Source organism: Mastigoproctus giganteus, chromosome 6 (assembly GCF_048544385.1).
Source record: "Mastigoproctus giganteus isolate SK-2022 chromosome 6, ASM4854438v1, whole genome shotgun sequence".
Classification (NCBI taxonomy): domain Eukaryota; kingdom Metazoa; phylum Arthropoda; class Arachnida; order Uropygi; family Thelyphonidae; genus Mastigoproctus; species Mastigoproctus giganteus.
This window is the reverse complement of record NC_143580.1, coordinates 133,713,702-133,734,799: the sequence shown is the minus strand read 5'-3', so window position 1 is coordinate 133,734,799 and position 21,098 is coordinate 133,713,702. Positions and strand designations below refer to the sequence as shown.

General features: G+C 36.6%; 1 protein-coding gene across 2 annotated transcripts in view; it reads right to left on the bottom strand.

The window, feature by feature from the left end:
- Positions 1-1,576: 1,576 nt before the first annotated feature.
- Positions 1,577-21,098, bottom strand: part of LOC150084591 (WD repeat-containing protein 43-like) — a 168,738-nt gene continuing 149,216 nt past the window's right edge. For both annotated transcript variants that reach the window (XM_090375342.1, XM_090375343.1), the window contains 3 exons: positions 8,887-8,997; positions 3,195-3,301; positions 1,577-1,688 (listed from right to left, as the gene is read on the bottom strand). In XM_090375342.1, the coding sequence (XP_090231468.1) occupies positions 3,236-3,301; positions 8,887-8,997 (177 nt within the window). In that variant the 3' untranslated portion in view covers positions 1,577-1,688; positions 3,195-3,235. The remainder of the gene's footprint in view (positions 1,689-3,194; positions 3,302-8,886; positions 8,998-21,098) is intronic.

The window sequence follows — 21,098 nt, the reverse complement described above, 5'->3', positions numbered from 1 at the left end:
ACCCAGCACAACGACAGTGACCCATGATACTTGCACAACCAGGTCTGGTGCTATCATATTATAAGCCACTTAGATTGTGTACACACATACAATTCCTCAGTCTCTGACTACCTACTTTACACAGTCTAGTACAGGCACAGACTCCAATAGAGTAATCAATTCCTTGAACGCTGTTGATTTGTCTAATAAACTAGCCATTCAGTGCACACATTTTAATAACATGCTGGTAATGTAATGAAATTCAGGTTATAAAAGCAGTATCACTGAAAATACTTACAATTGAAACAATATCAGATTCATTTTTATATTCATGATTTGCTGTGACAGGTGTGTCAATTATGCTGTCTTGGAAGCTATTTTCCTTTTTCTTCTTTTCAATGGAATTCTAAATGGAAAAAAGTAAGATTCACATTAACTACCAATTTACTGCATGTATAGTCATAAATACAAAACCATAGTATATAAGTACAGTAGTGCATTTCTATGAATGAATGCACTAAATACAGTTTTTATATTACTGTATAGGTTTATCTGAAAAGGTTCTGGCCTATCACAGAAAGAATATAGCAATAGCAATGGTCCTTAACAATTGTTATGGACTTTCTGGTATGTCGAGAGAGATGCCAGCTTTGACTTAAAAAAAAAAAAAAAAGGCAGGCACCTCCGTAGCCAGGTGGGCAGGAGCTGCAGTGCATAGCACATGCTACTGATCAAACCAGGGTTCAAGCCCATGACCACCAAATACGGAGGATGTGGAAAGGTCAGGGAATGACCACCGCATATCCCCGGAGCAATATGGCCTTAGTTGCTAATGCTCCTAAAAACCAAATAACAAACAAACAATCAAAAAAAAAATGGAGGAAAATAAAAATCTTTCAAGCTTAGGATTTTTATGGGTTTCTGTTCAGCTTGTCTCTCAGACATCATGTGATTATGACTGTTTCAAGAAAGATATTTCTTAAGAGGACAACCGTCTTCAGAAATGCTGATCTAAAGTTTTATTTATAACAATGACACTACTGTTTAGACTTTGCTGTCTACAGCATTTCCAAATTTATACACAGGGCCTCTTGGTTTGTATTCATCCTGATCAGGGTTGCTAAAAATGGTTTTTAGTGAGGTTGTACAAGTGTGTACAACCTCCACACTTTGGGAGAAGTGGACTTCTTACTTCTTGCACTGTAATACAAACCTGGTTTCCAAACCAACCCAATACAAAAGGTTTCATCTAATCCTGAGAGAGACCCCTGGGCTGCAACACACGCATTGCACTGGAAATTAAAAATCTGCAGAATAAAGTTTTCTTATGGCTGTAGATTGGTTATAAAATAGTTAGAGTGTCTGTACCAGACTATGTTAAACAATCTAGTGAAGACACCACCTCTAACAAAGTCGATTCCTTTCATGTCCTTAACAGCATATACGTTTTCACAACATACTGGAGGAGCACTATAGTCATCGCAGCTAATGCGCCATTAAACAACCATACCACACACGCACACACACTGGCAATGAAAATAAGTTTAGTTTATAAAAGCAGAACCACAGAAATCACCATAAATACTTACATTTAAAACTATGACAGAATCATCATGGCATTTACTATCTGCTGTGAGAGGCATGCCAATTGAAATCAAGCTATCTTGGAAGCTACTTTCCTTTTTCTTCTTCTTCTTTTCAGTTGAATTCTACATGGAGAATTAAATAAAATTCACATTCATTTCCATTATTGTCATAATCATAAATACAAACGTGTTATATGTATCAATACAGCAATATTCCATTTACTGAAATTGGCAGCCATTTCTATGAATGAAAGCACTAAATGGAAGTGTTATATTACTGTATATAGCAAGGGTCACCAATTAGCGGTCAGCAAAAATTTTTTTGTGGACTGCAATGTAATTGAATCAAAACTATTAATTTAAATATACAGCCAGACTTCTGTTTAAATAATTTCTTTATAGCAAATTTTTCTATTATTTCTGAATTGCTTTCAGTTGTCCAATCATTTTTTTAAGGAACTCAACATATTTTCCTCTGATTTAAATGACGAGGCGCTGCACTTTCTGTGTATGAAAGAAGTATTGATGGAAGAATTTAATATACAATTAGATAAAAGCGATTACAATTATTTTCTAGAAAAACTAAAACATGAATTCGACGAAAGGTGTGCAGATTAAAAAAAAAAAAAAATAGGAAAAATTAACATAACTTGAACTTGAACCAACTGGGGAATGGATTAATGAAATAGCAAAATGGTTTTAAAAGTAATAAAGCTGCACTGCAATTAGAAATGACTAATTTTCAAGATTTTTCTGTGAAAGAAAAAAATTAATGAATTGGGTGATCTGTGACAGTTTTGGGGAAAATATGTGCAACGTGAAAAGTATCCTGAAATAAGGAAACTGTACTCAATTATGTACAATGTTCAGATCAACATTTTCAAAATAAACCACATTAAGAACAAGTTTCGATTTCAGCTAATGAATGATCATTTGTGAAATTAGCTTCAAATATCAAGTACAAGGTTTGTTCCAGATTTTTATAAAAGCTATTTTAGAAAAAAAAAAAAAAAAGTGTAATTTTTCTCATCAATATTTAAATGTACATGAATTTTAACATTGTATCTATATTAAATTATATAAATACAAATATCACCTCATATTTATTAGATGATTTATTAATTTTATTTTAATTTCAAGCAAGTGGACCTCGATAAGATATGTTTTTCTAATACATCTATCATATCATTAAAAGAAAGCAAAAGTCACCACATATTATGAAATTTCTGGTACATGTGAATGCTGCTGTGCATGAATGCCCAAGTAGGAAGGCCATGTCTGTGATACCTTTGTGAGCAAGTATGTGAAGAAATTTTTGTATAAAACCATTATTCTCTCCTCTTTTATTTTCTTTTCCCTTTGGATGCATTTGTAACCAAAAAGGGTGTGTTAGGGCATTAGCATACTCATTATTTTAGAAATAATCAGTAATCTTTGTAGGGAGAAAGTACTATGTGCCCTTGACTCATTCTCTTGCTGAATTGCACACAGACACTGCCTCCTTTGATAATGGTGGCGACATACCTAATAAACTGAAAATTCATGTACATGTTTTCATAATATGTTGGTAAGGTAAAAAGAAATTCAATTCATAAAAGAAACATCACAGAAATCACCGAAAATACTTACATCTAAATCTATATCAAAATCATCCTGACTTTTACTATCAATTACTGGAGGTGTGCCAACTGAAATAAGCTACTGTGGAAGCTATTTTCCTTTTTCTGAGTTGAAGTCTAAAGAAAAAAAAAAAAAAAAAAAAAATTCACATTAGCTTCCATAACTGACATACAGATTCCTAAATACAAAACTATAGTACAGTTGTGCCCCTGTATCCGCTGATTCAGTTACCCGCAGTTAACCAGGGGGAAAAAAATGATAACACTTAACTCTTACTACTCGCGTGCCCAAATACAATGCTTCCCTTCATTTTTTACAATGTCGCGTATGGTTTGGTCACCAACATTATATTTCTTTAAAGATTTAACGGATGCACCGTTTTCAAACTTTTGAATAATTTAAAGTTGTTGTTTAATTTGAAAGCACAAACTCTTGTTTGTCCATCATTTTCATGATTTATAAACAAAAAAATAAATAAATAATTCCGACATCCCTGACATAAATAACAAAACAAAATTTTTCCTTTTGTGGTGCCTTGGAACACAACAATCAACGTGACGCACTAAATCAAACCAAACATTTGGTCTTTTTTTTTTTTTTTTTTGTTTTGAGCAGTAGGTGTGAAGACAGCGGGGGTTGCAAGATCATAGGTACACTAATCTCCCAATGACGACTTATAACGCTGGTTCTTGTTGCTTATTTCCAACTTGCAAAATGTTTATACCTATTCTAGTTATTACTTGAATTTTATGATTTCCGGTTGTTTTTTTTTTTTTTAAATTTGGAGTCTTGAAGTGTCCCCGTAAATCGAGAGTCTGCTGTACTTTATTATTACCGTATGTTGGTAATGTCTTACTGAGTGTTTCGTTTATCAATTAAACTTTAATATACGTATGGATGTGATGCAAGAAAGCAAGTGTATGAGCTTATGCAGCATCAGCCAAAAAAAAAAAAAAAAACACACCATTCCCTCCAAATGCCTGTCCAGTTCCTCCTTAAATTTATTCAACCTATCAACTTCCACAACGACAGATGGAAGTTTGTTCCAGCAATTAACCACCCGCTGGCTAAACGCAAATTTCCGCACATCTATTCTACATATGTCCTTTCTTAATTTGAATTTATGCACCCTTAGGTTCATAATCTGAACAAGTGGAAGGATCCCATCAGAATTTAGCGTGCTCAACCCATTCAAGGCCTTATACACCTCAATCAGATTGATTGACCACTGTGCCACTTGACCTTATACACCACTGCGCAAGTGCCTAGTCTCCAGCCACTGCAATTTGCAGAACTTAAGCCTCTTGGTAAAAGGATCCCTTCATTCCCCTCACCAATCTTGTTGCCCTTCTCTGTACACGCTCAAGTAAATCTACATCCTTCAGAGGCGTGAAGGATGTAGATTTACTTGAGCGTGGCCCGACCATTGCTTTATACAGAGGGACAATCACCTCCTTTTCCCTGCTAGCAAAATTCCTATATATCATTGACAAAACCCCATGACCTGGCCTGGCAGCCTGCCTGCACTACTCAGAAAAATTCATATCTGACTGCACAATTACTCCCAGGTCTTTTTCATTATCTACCACCTTAAGTGTAGTACCACACTGTTGGTACTTTTCTCTTGGGTTACTTCTACCCATATGCAGTACTTTGCATTTGTCAAGGTTAAACTTCAGTTGCCACTTCTTAGCCCATCTGCGCAAATTATCTAGATCCTGTTGCAGTAGCACACTGAAATATATCACACAATGAAATGAAATGTACAAGAAAATCATGTTATATGTGGGGTCAGCAGGTGTTCACTTATATCTGCAGTTTCAGCCATCCACGGTAGGTCTTGGAACGTATCCCCCGCGGGGGGGGTCTTACTTACATCAGTTAAGTAATACCTTGCTTAGCAAAAAGGGATACATCTTGCAAATGAATGTACTAAATGACATTATTGTATTACTGTTTACAAGGTTAATTAGAAAGAATGGAGCTCCAAAGAGTTGTTATAGACTTGTTGGTAAATTCTGGAAACCGATATATGTGAACACCCGACCAAGACAGTGTCCCTAATTCTTCAGTGATTGACTTGTGCTGATTATCATATGATGATAAAAGTCAATTGGGCTGTGCTGTTAGCTCATTCTCTTGCTGAACTGCATGCATATACATGAAGTTACTATATTACTGTTTATAAGGTTACCCAAAGAGTAATGGCCTATCACAGAAAGAATAAAAGAGCCCCAGAGAATTGTTATAGCTTGCTGGTACATTCTGGATACAGATACATGTGAATACTTCACCAAGACAGTGTCCCTAATTCTTGAATGATCAAGTCCTGTGCTGTTAGCTCATTCTCTTGCTGAATTATATGCACAACACAAACACAAATAAATTGGCCACTTAGAAAACATTTGAAGATCATATTGCAAATAGTGCTCTAATGTTTGATTAGAATAAACACTACTGATGTGGAGCTATCTTTTTTTTTGAAATACAGTGATGTTTCATGAAATGATTACCATGGTATTAAAAAAACCAAAAAAAAAAAAAAAACAAAGTATCTATGTATAACATGATTAATATCATGCTATACATAGAATTCACCTGTGCTATTTAATATGTAAGATATAAATTAAATCTACAAGAAATCAGTTGGAATTTTTAGTTTTATTTTATTATTTTTAATTAATTCTCTTTCTTCTGAGGCAGGTATATGAATCCAACTATTGCTGATGCAAGCATAATGTCAGAATTTTGTCATTTGGGAACCACTTAAAAAAAAAAAAAAAAAAAAAGGATGAATTTTGTAATTTTACCTCAAGAAATTTCATGTTTTTTCCCCTCATGAAAAATTCCCATCCCCTCAATTTAATTTAAGTTTATAAAAGCCTCATCACTGAAAATACATCTAAAACTATATCAAAGCCACACTGATATTTGCAATGTGAAGTGTGGATGAAATGAAGCTATCTTGAAAGCTACTTTCCTTTTTATTTTTCTACTTTTCAGTTGAATTCTAAATGGAAAAATAAATAAAGTTAAATTCATTTCCTTTATTACCATACAGATTCATAAATACAACATTATAACACGTTCATATAGCAACATCCCATTTGGCAAAAGGGAGGCATTCCTGTAAATGAATGTGCTAAACAGAGTTGTTACATTACTATACATAGGGTTGCTCAAAATGTTTCTGGGTCTATCACTGAAAGAATACAGCAATTATCCTCAAAAATTGTTAGGGACTTTCCTGTACATTCTGAATGCTGTTCTGCTTGAACACATCAGAAGGAGGCAATGTACATGATATTTGCATCAACATATCTTATTCAAATTATGGCTCCATGTGAAAAGTCGTGTAGGTTGTGTTGTTGGCCAATTCTCTTGCTGAACTGCACATGCATGAAACAAATTAATAATTTGTTTAATAAATATTGTCTGCATATGTTTTGCTTGCTTGTTTATAGGCTTTATGGCGGAAGGACAACAAGGCCACAATATGCCCATGGTAAATTGTTAAATACATAGTTTTATCCGTACAAATGTTGTTCAAGCTTACATTGCACTGTACAGTTGTATCCATTTAAGGAAAGTAAAAATTTTGACCACATGTGGCATATCTGCATGGAGGTCAGCAATACTGAAAGTATCCATCGAGGCAAACAGAGCTTGTTAGTCACTATTGTATTTGGGACAATCAATAAGAACATGTTGGACAGTGAGCTGGGAGTTGCAGTCTGTGCATTGTGGTGGATTAGTGCCTGCAAGGAGACAAGGAGATGTATTAGGTTTGTAGTCAGGCTAGTACAACTCCATGTCTGTTCTCATGCGCATAATGGATTTCCACGGTTTGACATCTTTCTTTATATGGAGCAGCTTGTTACCAACTTGACTTTGTATTGCTATTGTTCAGGACATCTCGCTTCTTTATAATTAATTTGCAACCTGAGACCAGTACACTGAAGGATTGATCTGTAACAGTTTTGGCAACTAGGTCAGCATGTTCATTTCAGCAATTCAAATGTGACCAGGGATCCAATGAAAGAGAACTTGTTTGTTCTTATTTAACCTGGTCACGGTATTCCAAATCTGTATGAGTAAAGGGTTATTATGATTTTTATTCTTCTGTATAGCTTGGATAGCACTAATAGAATCTGTATAAATAACACTGTGCAATATGTTTGTTGAGAATGTGAAATTTAAGGCTATATGGATAGCAACAGAGTTCTGCAATATAGCTGCTACATTCAATAGGGAGTTTCTTGGCATTTGGGGTGTTCAGTTGTGCATTCTTGATTAGTGTTCTAGGGAACCACATTTGGCACATAATGCTATTCCTCTGCATGTTGTTTGTGAATGTCCGTATTTTTAACATTTAAAACATCGGATAAGATTCGGTATATAGGGTTGGATTTGGCAAGCAAGTATCCTGCTTTCACGTGCTGTGGTGAACTTGGAGTATTGAAAGTTAAAATGATATTTCTGGTCAGGATGATTATTCCTTCTTTTTGACTGTTATTCTTTAAATGTGAATGACTCCTTAGTTTTTCATTTCTTGTAATATTTCTTCTTTTGTTATGTTGAGGCGATCCCATTCAGAGATTACTCCTTTCGAGTTGTTTAAAGTATGGGGTGTAACTGATATCTGCCAAAAGTGGAAGTTTTCATTAGTTGCTCTGACTGTCGTATATTGGCTGTCTCAATTAGTAATTCGCCTAATTTTAACCTTCTTACTGCCTTTGGCGTTCCAGCTATATTCTCCAGACATTTTGTATCAGGATAGGATATAATTTTCCTGTGAACTGTTTGCCCATAGAATGAATGAATGATACTTTGGTGGGAGTATTTCACATATATCAGTTTTTTGTCGTTTTGCCATGTTTGTATTAATTTCTTCACATTCACAGAGTTGATTGGCCATGTTAGAGGATTTTGTGACTTTGTTGTCAAAATCTATGATGTTTGCTCCTTTTTGCCCTGGGAGTGAGAGCTTTTCCTCCCAGGTTTCCAGCCCTGCCACATGGAGGCAGGAGCGGTGTCACCTAGTGACCAGGCAGAAAAAAAGGGGTTAGTAATTGGTTAATATAAAGAAAGGCAACTTTCCTTTCTGTATCAGCAAGTTTTTAATGTGTTAAATGTTATTAATATATGCAGTAGAAGTTTAAGAAGATTGCAAAAACTCATACAAAAGCTAAAGCTATTTATAATAAATGCTACGTTAGATAATTTGCTGAAAGATCATTTGAATCGCTACACTTGGCACTCAGGGCCTAGAATCTGTGGTGTGAAGTAGTTGGACACAAAGGTAAAGTGTGTGTGTGTGTGTGTGTGTGTGTGTGTGTGTGTGTGTGTGTGTGTGTGTGTGTGTGTGTGTGTGTGTCAGGTGTATGATACTGATCAGAGGATTGAGAAGGATATGACTACAAAGGCGAGAGCACGAGGGAAACTCACTATGGAGGACAAAATTATCAAATAAACTAGATGATTATTTGCTAATAATCATACCTACTAAAAGTCACTTAGGTTGTGCTGTTGGCCCATTCTAACTGTTTGGAATGTCTATGATGGAGCAGTTCATTACTTGGATGATGGGATGTGCCCAACAAACTGCCCACTCAAGTGTTTGTTTCAATAACATACTGGTAACATAAAGAAATTCAGTTTATAAAAGCAGAATCACTCAGAAATTACTGAAAATGCTTACTTCTAAAATGATATCAGAATCATCTTGATTTTTATTATCCACTGTGACTGGTGATTCAACTGAAATCAAGCTGTCTTGGATGCTATTTTCCTTTTTCTTTTGATTTGAATTCTAAATTCAAAAATAAATAAAATTTATATTCTTTTCCATTATAACCTTATACAATCATAAATACCAAACTACAGTATATCAATATCGTAAAACTATAGTATCAGTTAATATCTCATTTAGCAAATTGGATGCACTCTTATAAATGAATAAATTTATATTACTATATATAGTAACTGAACATATTTGATCAGTTCTGGTCTAGTATAGTTTTGTTTGTTTGTTTGTTTGTTATTTGGTTTTTAGGAGCATTAGCAACTAAGGCCATATTGCTCCGGGGATATGCGGTGGTCATTTCCTGACCTTTCCGCATCCTCCGTATTTGGTGGTCACGGGCTCGAATCCCGGTCTAATCAAGAAGCGTGTGCTACGCACTGCTGCTCCTGCCCACCTGGCTACGGAGGCGGCTGGTTTAGTATAGAAATAATGAAGTGATGATCTCTGGAGGATTGCCACAGACACTGTTCAAGTGATAAACAGCTAAGCCTGCCTCTTTGAAGCCGAGTGTTCTGAATTTCAGCAAAATCTAGTTGCTCTGCAACAACCAAATCCTCTGCTTTCATCTTAATGGTGGTGGTGGGACTGTTAGTAACCTTCAAAATTGTACAAGGTTTATTTACACATAAAATGAATTTTTCGCTCCTTGTGTTTTCTAATGTAATTCTTCTGGAGGTGACCATTCAGGTAATCCAAGGTAATCAGATAAACATCAGGTAATCAAAGGTTGAGGTGTGGTGTCCATACCACACAGAGGAATGAGTGAGCCACTATGACACAGGCTGTGCTAGGTAGTAGTTACTGTCATTACCTGGTGCAATAGCACTTCACTGAGTAATGAAGGCACAAAGTATTGAAAACCATGTTTGGCCTCCATATAAAAGGTCTAGTATTTCCCCATAACTTTCATCATGCAGTACGAATCATCTTTTGAGACTATCATGGGCATAATAGCAATATCTAATATTCTTTATGCTTCAAGCTTACACTCTAAAATTGCTTCTGCAGGCTGGATGCTAGATGCCCACTAGCTAAAACCAACTGGTATTGCTTTAGGAGGCATCTGGATTAACTATTGTACAATCATCCTGTTTCTGATCTGCCAGCTGCAATAGGAGAGGGTTCAAGTGTTGTATACGCATGAGACACTGACAGGGTTACATTATGTTAAGGAGCTGGGTATGCAGCATTGTACTCATGGCAAGGTATAAAGAATTTATATCTTACCACAATTAGAATAAATTTATATCTAGGATAAATATTACAAATTTTAATTAAATAAATCAATCTAGAATATTAAAAAAGATATAAATTTAGACTGGTGACCTGGTATAAATTTATTCTAATTGGCTTTTAAGAAAGACCTCAAATATTGAAAAATTGCAATTAGCCTAAGAAAAAGGTTGGAAAGAAAAACAAAACATCTGAACAGACAAAAAAAAAGTGAAGTAAACTTGAAAAGCAGTAGTAAATGAGATTTAAAAAAAAAATTGTGTGTAGTTCATCAATATTACAATTAAAAAACAGTTTTGGTGATCAGGAGGTAATGAGATAAGAAAACAAAGATTTGGAGGGGATGATGAGAAAGAATATCTTCTACCCCCCCCCCATTACACAATCTTATAAGCAAATAACCCACTAAGAAAGAAAATTAATACTAAAGAAAGTGTTTGGGAACCACAACAACGATTTCTTTCACATCAGCATCTGCGACTAAGAAAATTCCCAAATGCTCACATTTCTGTCATGACTTCTAAATCCGTAAAACAATCACGGAGGCAAGCAATAATGGAGATAAAAAGAAAACATGCCATAAATATAGTTAATGCAATAACCACAAAACCATTTAAATTGAAAAATTAAATAAAAAATTCCATTCCAATCAGAGCTAATCAACAAGCATGACAAAGATGCAACATAAAATCTACTAAAATTAAAAAGCAAAACAAATATTAAAATATCAAATTATAAGAATACTCAAATAACCAGGAAGTTTTATTTTAGCCAGCAAGTTATAAATTACTGGAATAAGTTACTTAAATGGGTGGTGGAAGCTGACAGTTTGGGGAAATTCAAAGGTCAGCTGGATAGTTACCTATGGAGGAAAGAAAATGCATATAGGTTGTCTATTTCCTTTCTGTTGTTTCTTTGACCATTTAGTCATTGGGCACCTATTGAGACCAACACTTTGCCATGAGGAGGCAGGTCAGGCACCCAGTAGATTATTTAAGTACTCTGGCATGACCTGCCACCTAATTTCAAGGATTTCAGTGAAAAGGCATATATATATATATATATATATATATATATATGGGGGGGGGGGGGTTGACACTAGAATTTGGAAAGGCCAAGAGAGATTTTTGAGACAGCGGTTGAATTTAGACGTTGATTAGAATTTGGCGGCATTGTTAAGGGGGCGTACTCGGTCAGTTTAGTTAGAGTCGGGGGGGGAGACTGAAGAATTTGTGGTTAACAGGTAGAAGGATGGGGACGATAGAATAGGTATCCCAAAGAGGTCAGTGGGGACGAGCCCCACCAGTCGGAAGTATGGAGGGCAGGGAGGGGAGGAGGAGACCCGTCTCCCCTCCTGCCTGGGGATGGTATTTTAAAGGGAACTGGGTTTGAGTACCCAGTTCAGATCGCCAAATGGTGTGTTGTGCTGATTTCAGTAGGATGGTCAAATTGAACATCCTGCTCCGGGGGTAGGATATGTTCACTGACAGTGGGAGAGACATTTAATTCATTCATAATCTGCATTCTCACTCTACTTGCATTCTATTTTTATACTTTTTTCTTATATTTTATAATAATATATATATTTTTTTTCAGTTAGACTATATATATATTATTTTTTTTTTTTTCTTCACTCACTCATCTTTTTTTTTTCACACACCAGGGGGGGGCGGGATTTAATGACATGTAATGTAAATTTAATACTAATGCATAGTAGTTAAATAAGGATATAAATGGTTGAAACTTAACTAACATTTATGGTTTGTGTTCTTTTTCTCGCACACTTACACTCTCATTCATTCGTCTGGCATTCATTTCATTTGTTCGACTCTTGCTTTCTCCGCTGCACTCTCTGGGCACCTCAACTTACTGTCATCCTTCAGTTGTGGTGCAGGCCAGGGGAGAAGCTGGTGATAGTGTTTGTGTTGTTAGTAAATGTTTGTAAGTATACATAAAGTAATATAAGTTGTTATTAACTTTGTATTCTGTCACCAATTACATTTACTCTTCCAGTCATTCCCATTCACCATAACACTCATTCACTCTCTCTTTCCCTCATGCTGGATTACTCTTTCACTCAGTGCCCAGCCTGTTCATTCTACATTGCATCCCCTTACTACTAGCTTACTGATATTTTTAAGCTAATCTGCTTCCCCCTGCTGCCTCTAGACCTCCCTCCCCTAAATAAGTAATTATTTGGTGTGGCCCCTAGGTCAATTCAGTTTTGTTGTGTCAGGTTACTGTCAGGGTGCATAATACTACTATCCTGACAGTTTTTACGTCATCGCCTAGGCGTGGTAGGGAACATGGGCAATTTTAACTATTGGTTAATTGCTGGGGGGCTGAATTGCCATTCCTTGGATAGTTCTGCACATTTCGAATACTTTCTGTGTGTAAGATGTAGTTTCCCTCTTCTATGATAAACAGGTGTTCTTCTCCCCTGGGAAGGTTGTTTGTTATTTGGTTTTTAGGAGCATTAGCAACTAAGGCCATATTGCTAAGGGGATATGTGGTGATCATTCACTGACCTTTCTACATCCTCTGTATTTGGTGGTCACGGGCTCAAACCCCAGTCTAATCAAGAAGCATGTGCTATGCACTGCTGCTCCTGCCCGCCATGCTACGGAGGTGCCCCCCATGGGAAGGGTGCCAAAACTTACACATTCATACAGAATGTGTGTGCCCAGTCTTCATTCTTGCCACAGGTGCAGTCTGGGTCATCAGTCAGTCCTAAGCAGGTTAGTTTCGCTTTTAGAGAGCCGTGACCTGTCAGTATAAATGTTGCAAAAATTCCAGAGGCATACCAATTAGGTGGCTTTGGGCTAACCATTGCCACCCGCGGCAGAAACCATTTGGTAACCAGACATCTGCTGGTTTCCTGCTCCCACTTTGTTTTCCATAGCTTGTGGAGCTTTGTGGCTATTCTTTTTCTTTCAGCATTGAAGGTGTTGGCTGTATCAAGGGCTATCTCCAGAAATTCTGTGGGTATGCCTTTTTTAAGTCTATAATATAAGCCACTTTTGGCTACCTCCAGGTAAAGTGGGAGAGCTCCGGCCAGCAACTGCCTCAGTGTGAGCTCAGTTGATTTTTGAGGTTATTGTGTAAACTTGTGCTGAAAAGTGAGTAAAATGTCTTCACACAAGTGTTTGAACAAACCAAAAATTATTTTGTTATATTTGTGGAAGTTACATAGTCCTCAGGCAAAAACAAGATATCACAAAAATTGTAAAATATGTGTATTGTGCTTATTCTGGAGTGAAACTTGGTGACCACAATAAACAATGGGCTCCACATAAAGTTTACTGAACCTGTGTTGAAGCATTGAGATTGCAGAAAAATGAGAGGAAAGAGAAGGTTATGTCATTTGCAAGAGCCTACAAACCACTGTGATGACTGTTACTTTTGCTTAGTTAATGTAGAGAGGTACAATGCAAACAGTAAGAATGGTACTGTGTATCCTAATATTCCTCTACCATTAGACCAGTTCCACAAGGAGATAACCTGCTAATTCCATGCCCTCCACTTATATTGGAGAATGTAGCAGCAGAGAGTACTGAAAGTGAAGCTTCTGAAGATAAAACTGAAGTCCATACACCTGGAGATTGAGTCCAGCCCTCAAATATTTTTACAGCATGAACTCAATGATCTGGTAGGAGATTTAAATTTACCAAAGGAATCTGCCAAACTCCTTGGTTCTGGACTTAAGTCAAAAAATTTTCTAGCACATTGGACATTTTTCTCGTGTTGCAAAAAAAGAGAATGAGAACTAGTCCCCTACTTTTCTGAGGAAGATTCTATGGTTTTTTTGCAGTAATATGACAATGAATTATTTAGGAATTAGTTACAATCCTACACAGTCGAGACTTTTTTAATTAACCATTAAAGAGGAGTCTCAAAGGTATGTTGTTCCACAATGGAAATAAATATGGGTCAATTCTAGTAGCTCAATCTGTGCCTTTGAAAGAAACACGAGATCTCGAAGTTGACAAATATTAAATATGAAGAAAACGGTTGGTCTATGCTGAATTTAAAGTGACTTGGACAGCAATCTGACTACACAAAAGTGCCTTGCTTTTAGTGTGAGTGGGATATTTGGACAAGGAGTAAGCATTAGGGTGTCGAGCTGTGGCAAAAGAAGGGCAGTTTTTTGCCTGCATCAAAGAACATAGTTCATAAACCACTGGTAGACCCCCAAAACTGCCCTCCTTACACCCCTGTGCATCAAATTGGGTTTGATGAAACTGTGTGTGAATGCTAAGGCGATGTTTCGGGCATTGGAAAGATAAGGCATAGACATCCCATACATTATGATTTTGAAGAAAATATATGAGAATGCTACCTCCTTTATTAGACTAGACAAAGACAGTAGCAAATTTAAAATTGAAAAAGGAGTTCGACAAGGAGACCATATCTCAGAAGATGTTTACTGCTGTCCTTGAAGCTTTCAGAAGATTGGTCAAGTTGCAAAAAGGAGTCAATGTGAATGGAGAGTATCTTAAACCGTTTAAAATTTGCAGATGACATTGTGATCATAAGCCATAACCTCAAAGAATTAGAGGAAAATCTTAATCAGTTATGCAGTTAGTAAGGATTTTGTACTAAAGATGACTGAATATGGTTAAAACAAAAGTAATGATGAAGAAGCATGCCACAGAAAGATATAATTGAAGGTGCAGAAATTGAAAAGGTGGATTCATATACTTATCTTGACACAAGTCATTAGCTGTGATAATGATAAATGGCTGAAAATCAAAAGAAGAAGAAATCTCAGATGGAAAGCATTCAGGAAATATAATCACATACTGAGAAGCAATATCCCAATTCGTCTGGAATGCAAAATTAATGAACCAATGTACACTCCCAAACCATGACTTATGGAAGTGAAACTTGGGCACTCACCAAAAGAAGAGAAGCTGAAAACTACACAGTGAAGAATGGAATGAATTATATTAGGAATCAGACTGTTGGATAAGAGGAGAAACACAAGGATTAGGCAACAAATTCAAGTAAAGGACATTCTTATCAAAACTAGAGAACTGAAATGGACTTGGGCAGGACACAAAGGTCGAAAACATGATGACAGAATATCCCAAAGAGGAGATAAAAGTAAACCTAGAAAACAATGGAGATGGACAGATTGAAATTCAAGAGTTCATGGGCAATAAATGAATGGCCATTGCACAAAACAGAAGGAACTGGAAAGTTGCTGGAGAGGCCTTCATCCTGCACTGGATTGAAAATGGCTGATGATGATGACCCCTGAAGAGGTGGTGCTTGTGAGTTCCTTGGTGTATTTCATTTATTTATTATTAATGTGGCACTTTGTGGTATGAAGATAAGAAAAAAGATAGTGTTATTTTATTTTAGAGTATTGGCTGGATAGCAGTGGATGACTGAAATATGATCCTTTTTTGGAGTTCACAAGCATCGCCTCCTCCTCCTGAAGAGGCAGAGAATGTAACTTCCCTGGATTTATTAATTTATACATTATTAAAGTGGCCTTCCATTCTCACATACTACAGTGGATGTGAGGTAGACCTTCTTTCAGAAGACCTATGGTATAATTTTTGAAGCAGGGGTAGCTACAACATATTTGGTTGAAGTTAGCGGTTTTTGCTAGTCAGACCACCATTTCACACTAGCAGGATTGCAGCAAGGTCATCAAACTTCTATTTCCTGATGACCACATCATGTTGGAGTGCATTAAACTGGGAACAGGTTTATAACTTCTTAAGAATGATGGGACACCTTTTTTCTGATTCTCTTCACGAGTTTAAGGCTCTATGTTTATATACATTGATCACACATCTGTAGAACAATAATGACAACCCTAAACAAAGGACAGTTATATTAGCTGCCACCTTGTTTGTTCCATCGGTTCAGAACCTTGATGGTTGATTACTCCAGGACGGTTGAATGGAAAATTATCATCTTGGTCTCCATCAACAGCCCTGGTCAAGCACTATCAGCAACCTTATTTTTGTTTGCTTACGTGTTTTTTTTTCTGGAGATATGAAAACTGATATCTTCCCCATTAGACAGAATGGGAAACTTTCGACACACCACTGTTTCTCACATACTGCACCAAAAATTATTCTGAGAGTCTCATCTTATCCAGCATCTAGAGCCCTGCCCCCAGTAAATTTAAAACATTTGGACTGGTAAACTCCCGAGTTACAAGCACTTCAACTTTCATCCCCCCCTCCCCATAGAGAATACATAGAAATTTTATGTAACACATCTGGTAACATAACTTCCCTCAAATAATTGTTGGGATATAACATAAGAGGCACATAGTCGATTTGGAATCATCTCCCCTTGTTGACAAATAATTTTACCTTTAATTCCATAGTTTCTACACACATTGACCTACTACATTCAAATGTAGAACAGACTGAATGTACAAACTGCATTCAAACTGTTCTATACACATCAACCACAGAGCTGATGTCTGCAATGTCTAATTTGGCCCTCAAATTAAACATTCAAATTAAACATCTGCAATGTCTAATTTGATTTCTGGCTGATTCTGATTCCATATGTTTGAGGGAGGGACATCCTTTCAAAAGAGATCCCTTCCAATTTCCTTGAGGCAGTATTACATCTTTAATACTGGAATTTTCAACATTGTGTTACCCAATGGAAGGTATGTACACTGTAAAATTGAAATAAATCATCACTGAGTTGGGACATGGGAAAGGTAAGTACTGAATTGGAAATGACAGGCCTAAATCTCTCTAGAGGGGGCCCTTTTCAGTACATTTATCCCCCCCTAGTGCACCAAACCCCAAAATAGGAATTACTTGGCTATTCCTTCTCAGTGCTAAAAAACTATTTCGGCCCAGTACACCTAATCTAAGGAACGTTCTTAGAGTTTGGCCTTTGGCTGACCCACCATTTTAAAGGTCTATAACAGATCTAGAGGACTGCACTAAAATGTAATCATTTATCCAGATTTCTTCCATAATCTGAAATTTGCCATTCTAACAAGATGTGTGATTCGCATAGCTATCAGAGAGAGAGAGAGAGAGACCTCTGGGCAGAGTAGGATGTCAACATGACATTCCAGACAAATCAAAAGGAAATTGGATCAATAGGGTCAAGCAAGCATTTGAAGAAAGAGAATTTACTCTGGCTATGTTAACTAAATGTTTAATATGAAATAGGACAAGAATAGAGAAGTACAGAATGGGGTTAAGATTTAGAAGAACTGATTTGTACCTCAGATTAGGATGATCACAGAACTGCTGCTTGAGAATTCTCTCATTAAAAAGTTAAATTGTGAATGCAAAGTACAGTATTTTTCTACATAACTAATGCCAACAATTACACTGAACTTAACATATGGCTTATATGTTTATGGAAAATCAGTAAACTGATTTTTTTTTGATTTTTTTAAACAGAAGCCTAGCTTCATTTATTTTATAACAATAACATGTTTCCATGTTATTAGATGATCAATATCTAGCTGAATCTAGACCAACAATACAGTCAAACTTGGTTATAATGAGCATCAAGGGACTGACAAAATTTCTTCATTATAACAATTACTCACTATAATCAGTGATGAGTTCAATCTACCTCCTATTTTTTTTCAATTCTCAATAACTTGATAAAAAGATAGATTCAAAAAACAAAAATATTAGAGAGAAAAAAATAATATTAGTATATGGAGTAGAACGTCGGTTATCCAGAATAATTTGAGTCTGATTTTTTTTCTTTTTATTAACAATAGTACAGCAAGCTCCGGTTATAGTGATCATGTTTACAAACTGTTTTATGGTTGTGACCTCTAGAATTCTATGTGAACTTCAGAAATATGCTTTAGAAAAATATCACAGACTACAGTCAGTCCTCGTATAGCACGATAGTTGCGTTCCTATAAACCCTCTTGCAATGCAAAATTGTGCAATATAAACAACAGGCCCTATGGGAAAAATAGGGTTAGGTGCCGACCACCCAAGATTGAACACACATTTGTAACCAAAACATTACCAAAAACAATAAATAATCGTAATAAAATACGTAAAATACTTATGTATTTTATTACGACTATTACATAATAAAATATTGCTAATGCTTTTGTTTCTATCGTAAGCAAACTTGTATTTTGTTTGATTTTCTGTCGAAACAGATGACAGCCGTTCCATCTCTTCCAATTCTTTGTGTCTTAATCTAATGGATTTTAATTACACTGAGTTGTTCCTGATATGAAAGTTGTTTTTATTTTCTCTGCATTCTTTGTAATTCTCAGCCTTACCTCATTTAGGTCTGTAGCATGCAATATCACATGGTCTTTCATTTCATATTTTTTCCTCTATCGACAGAGGCGGACTGGCCATAAGCCTTACCGGGGAAACCCCGGTGGGCCGGATGCCGGTGTGATTTTGGCCATAAACCATTGTATGAGGCCACTATAAATTTTCCCGGGTGAGAATTTTTGACTCAGTCTGCCTCTGTTTATCGATATTGCTTTTCTTTTTCTCTCTGAATCTGCAGTGTCTTCACCAGGATGCTTCCTTTTCACACCTTTTAAGTATTTTACTCATTTTTAGGGAATAAAGCACAATTAGAAAACGTGGAGTCACGCTTTATACACATAAACAAAGCTGCGTGCATGTAGCAACTGAATAAACAACACCGTAAAGGCAGAGATTAACACCTCACATTTTACTAAAGCACATTTCTAGGGGTTACTACCATAAAACAATAAAAACAATTTCCAGTTGCATTTATGCTAGTGGAATCTGTTATAAACTGGTAGTAAACTCGATCTAATTGCATTTGCGATTATACCGATAGCTGGAATTTTGTTGGTTTTTACGTTATTATGGTGACATGTTTTTCCCCTTCACTGATATAAAAAACACACATTTTCAGAATCTTCTCTTCATTACTATTGTGTTGCATTCGGTTGGGGTGATTCTGCGTTCGACTTCCATTTCTTGTAAACACAAAGGCGAATCGTGCATAAGCGAATTCTGTTCGTGTTATATAAGACATCGTTCTCCTATTTATAAATTGTGTATGATCGAATTCGTGTAGTGTAAACACGTGTTATACGAGGACTGACTGTATTGGGTTTTCTCGGAAACTATGAGTGAATTTCAGATTAGTTTAGCTCCAGATTTGGTAAGAATAATATCGCCGGAAACTGTGCGATTTATTGTTTTGTTTGTTTGTTATTTGGTTTTTAAGAGCATTAGCAACTAAGGCCATATTGCTCCGTGCGATTTATTATTTTTCTCAATTTTTTTTATGGTAAAATGTGAACAAAACAAAAACACGTAGTTTTAACATTGCAACAAAATATGGAAATTATTAATAGAATTAGAAAATGTGAAAATTTAGGAAATCTCTCTGGAGAGTTTAATGGGGACTTCAATTTACGACATCAAGAAAAATTCCAATGCTCTAACAGAATTTGTGTCGATTATAGATAAGTGAAGGAGGATCTAGCAGGAAAAAGAAGATGTCAAAATCTGAAAATTCCACTTTAGAGAGTGCACGCAACTTTATTTTTTTGTTTCCTTTAGAGTGAAGTTTAGGTGAATTAGTATCTGGCCCAATGTTGTATGAAAAAAGCATTAGATTTTAATCGAAAATTAATAAGTAATGAAATTTTTAAGGCAAGCACAGTTCAGCTGAAAAACTTTAAATTGAGACATAGTATACATGAACTAGATATTCAAGGCAAGAAACTTTCTGCAGATGAATCTGCAGCAGTGGCCTTTGAAAAGTAAATTTGCTTCAGTTATAGCAAATTATGAGAAAGAAAACATTTATAATGTCAATGAGATGGGATTATTATGCAAAGCATTACCCAGAAAAACTCTAGCCACTAAAAGAGAAATGCCTGCCTACACCAAGTTTTAAGATGAGAAAACAGCGAGTTACAATTGTTGTGTGTGCAAATGCTGCTGGGATGCACAGACTGTCCGTGGTGACAAATGGGCCTGGAGTACTGGGGTCCATAGTTTAATAAATTTCAAATAGATATTTACAGTATACCCAGTTATAAAATATAAGTACAAATTCAGTAGCTTTCGGAACACGTGTCCCTTTATCAACTGACAAATTTGAATACATTACAAGCAAAGTGTGGCACGTTACTCATGAGTCATTGTTGTAGCACGGACATGTGCTGCCTTACGCCAGTGATCATCCATCAATAAAACGGTTGTCTCTAGGATGGGATGTATACGCATGCCTTTCTGGCGATTTAATGCCTTGGGGTTGTTTATTATGTTTAGTGACTCTAGCCATAGGTGGTGGCGAAAGTGTCGCGCGTGGTCCACTATCTCAAAGTCGCGCTTGGGGTCAAGATCGTGGTTGGTAGCCCAAAAATGTTCTGCAAGCACGGACTGGTCAGTTTCGGCAAGCCGGATTGCTCTGTCGTGTTCCGTGAGGCGATCCTGGAGACGTCTCGAGCAACTGTTACAGGCCCTACAGGTGATACGGTACACTACATTGCTGCGTAAGACAGGTGTGACAGGGGTCTTCACACTGGAGACAAGTGAACGTAGGTTCCTACCGGGTAATTGCACACATTTGATGTTGTAACTTCTCAGGATCTTCGAGATACGTCCTGACACTCCTGGATAGTACGGAATGTAGGCGGACGATATGCCGACTTGCTTCGGAGGTCTTGGGTTGGAAGTAAGTTCTTGTGCCTGTAACAAGCATCTGTTTAGTACATGGGATGGATAACCGCATCTGGTTAGGTCCGCCTTCACACGGGAGATCTCGTTACGTCTAATTGTGTCGGTGCTGGAATGGCTCCAGGCTCTGGAGAACAGGGTGCGGGCAGTGCTATTGAGATGGCTTGGAGCGTGGCCGGACCCGTAGTTGGTGAATTGACCGCACCACATGGG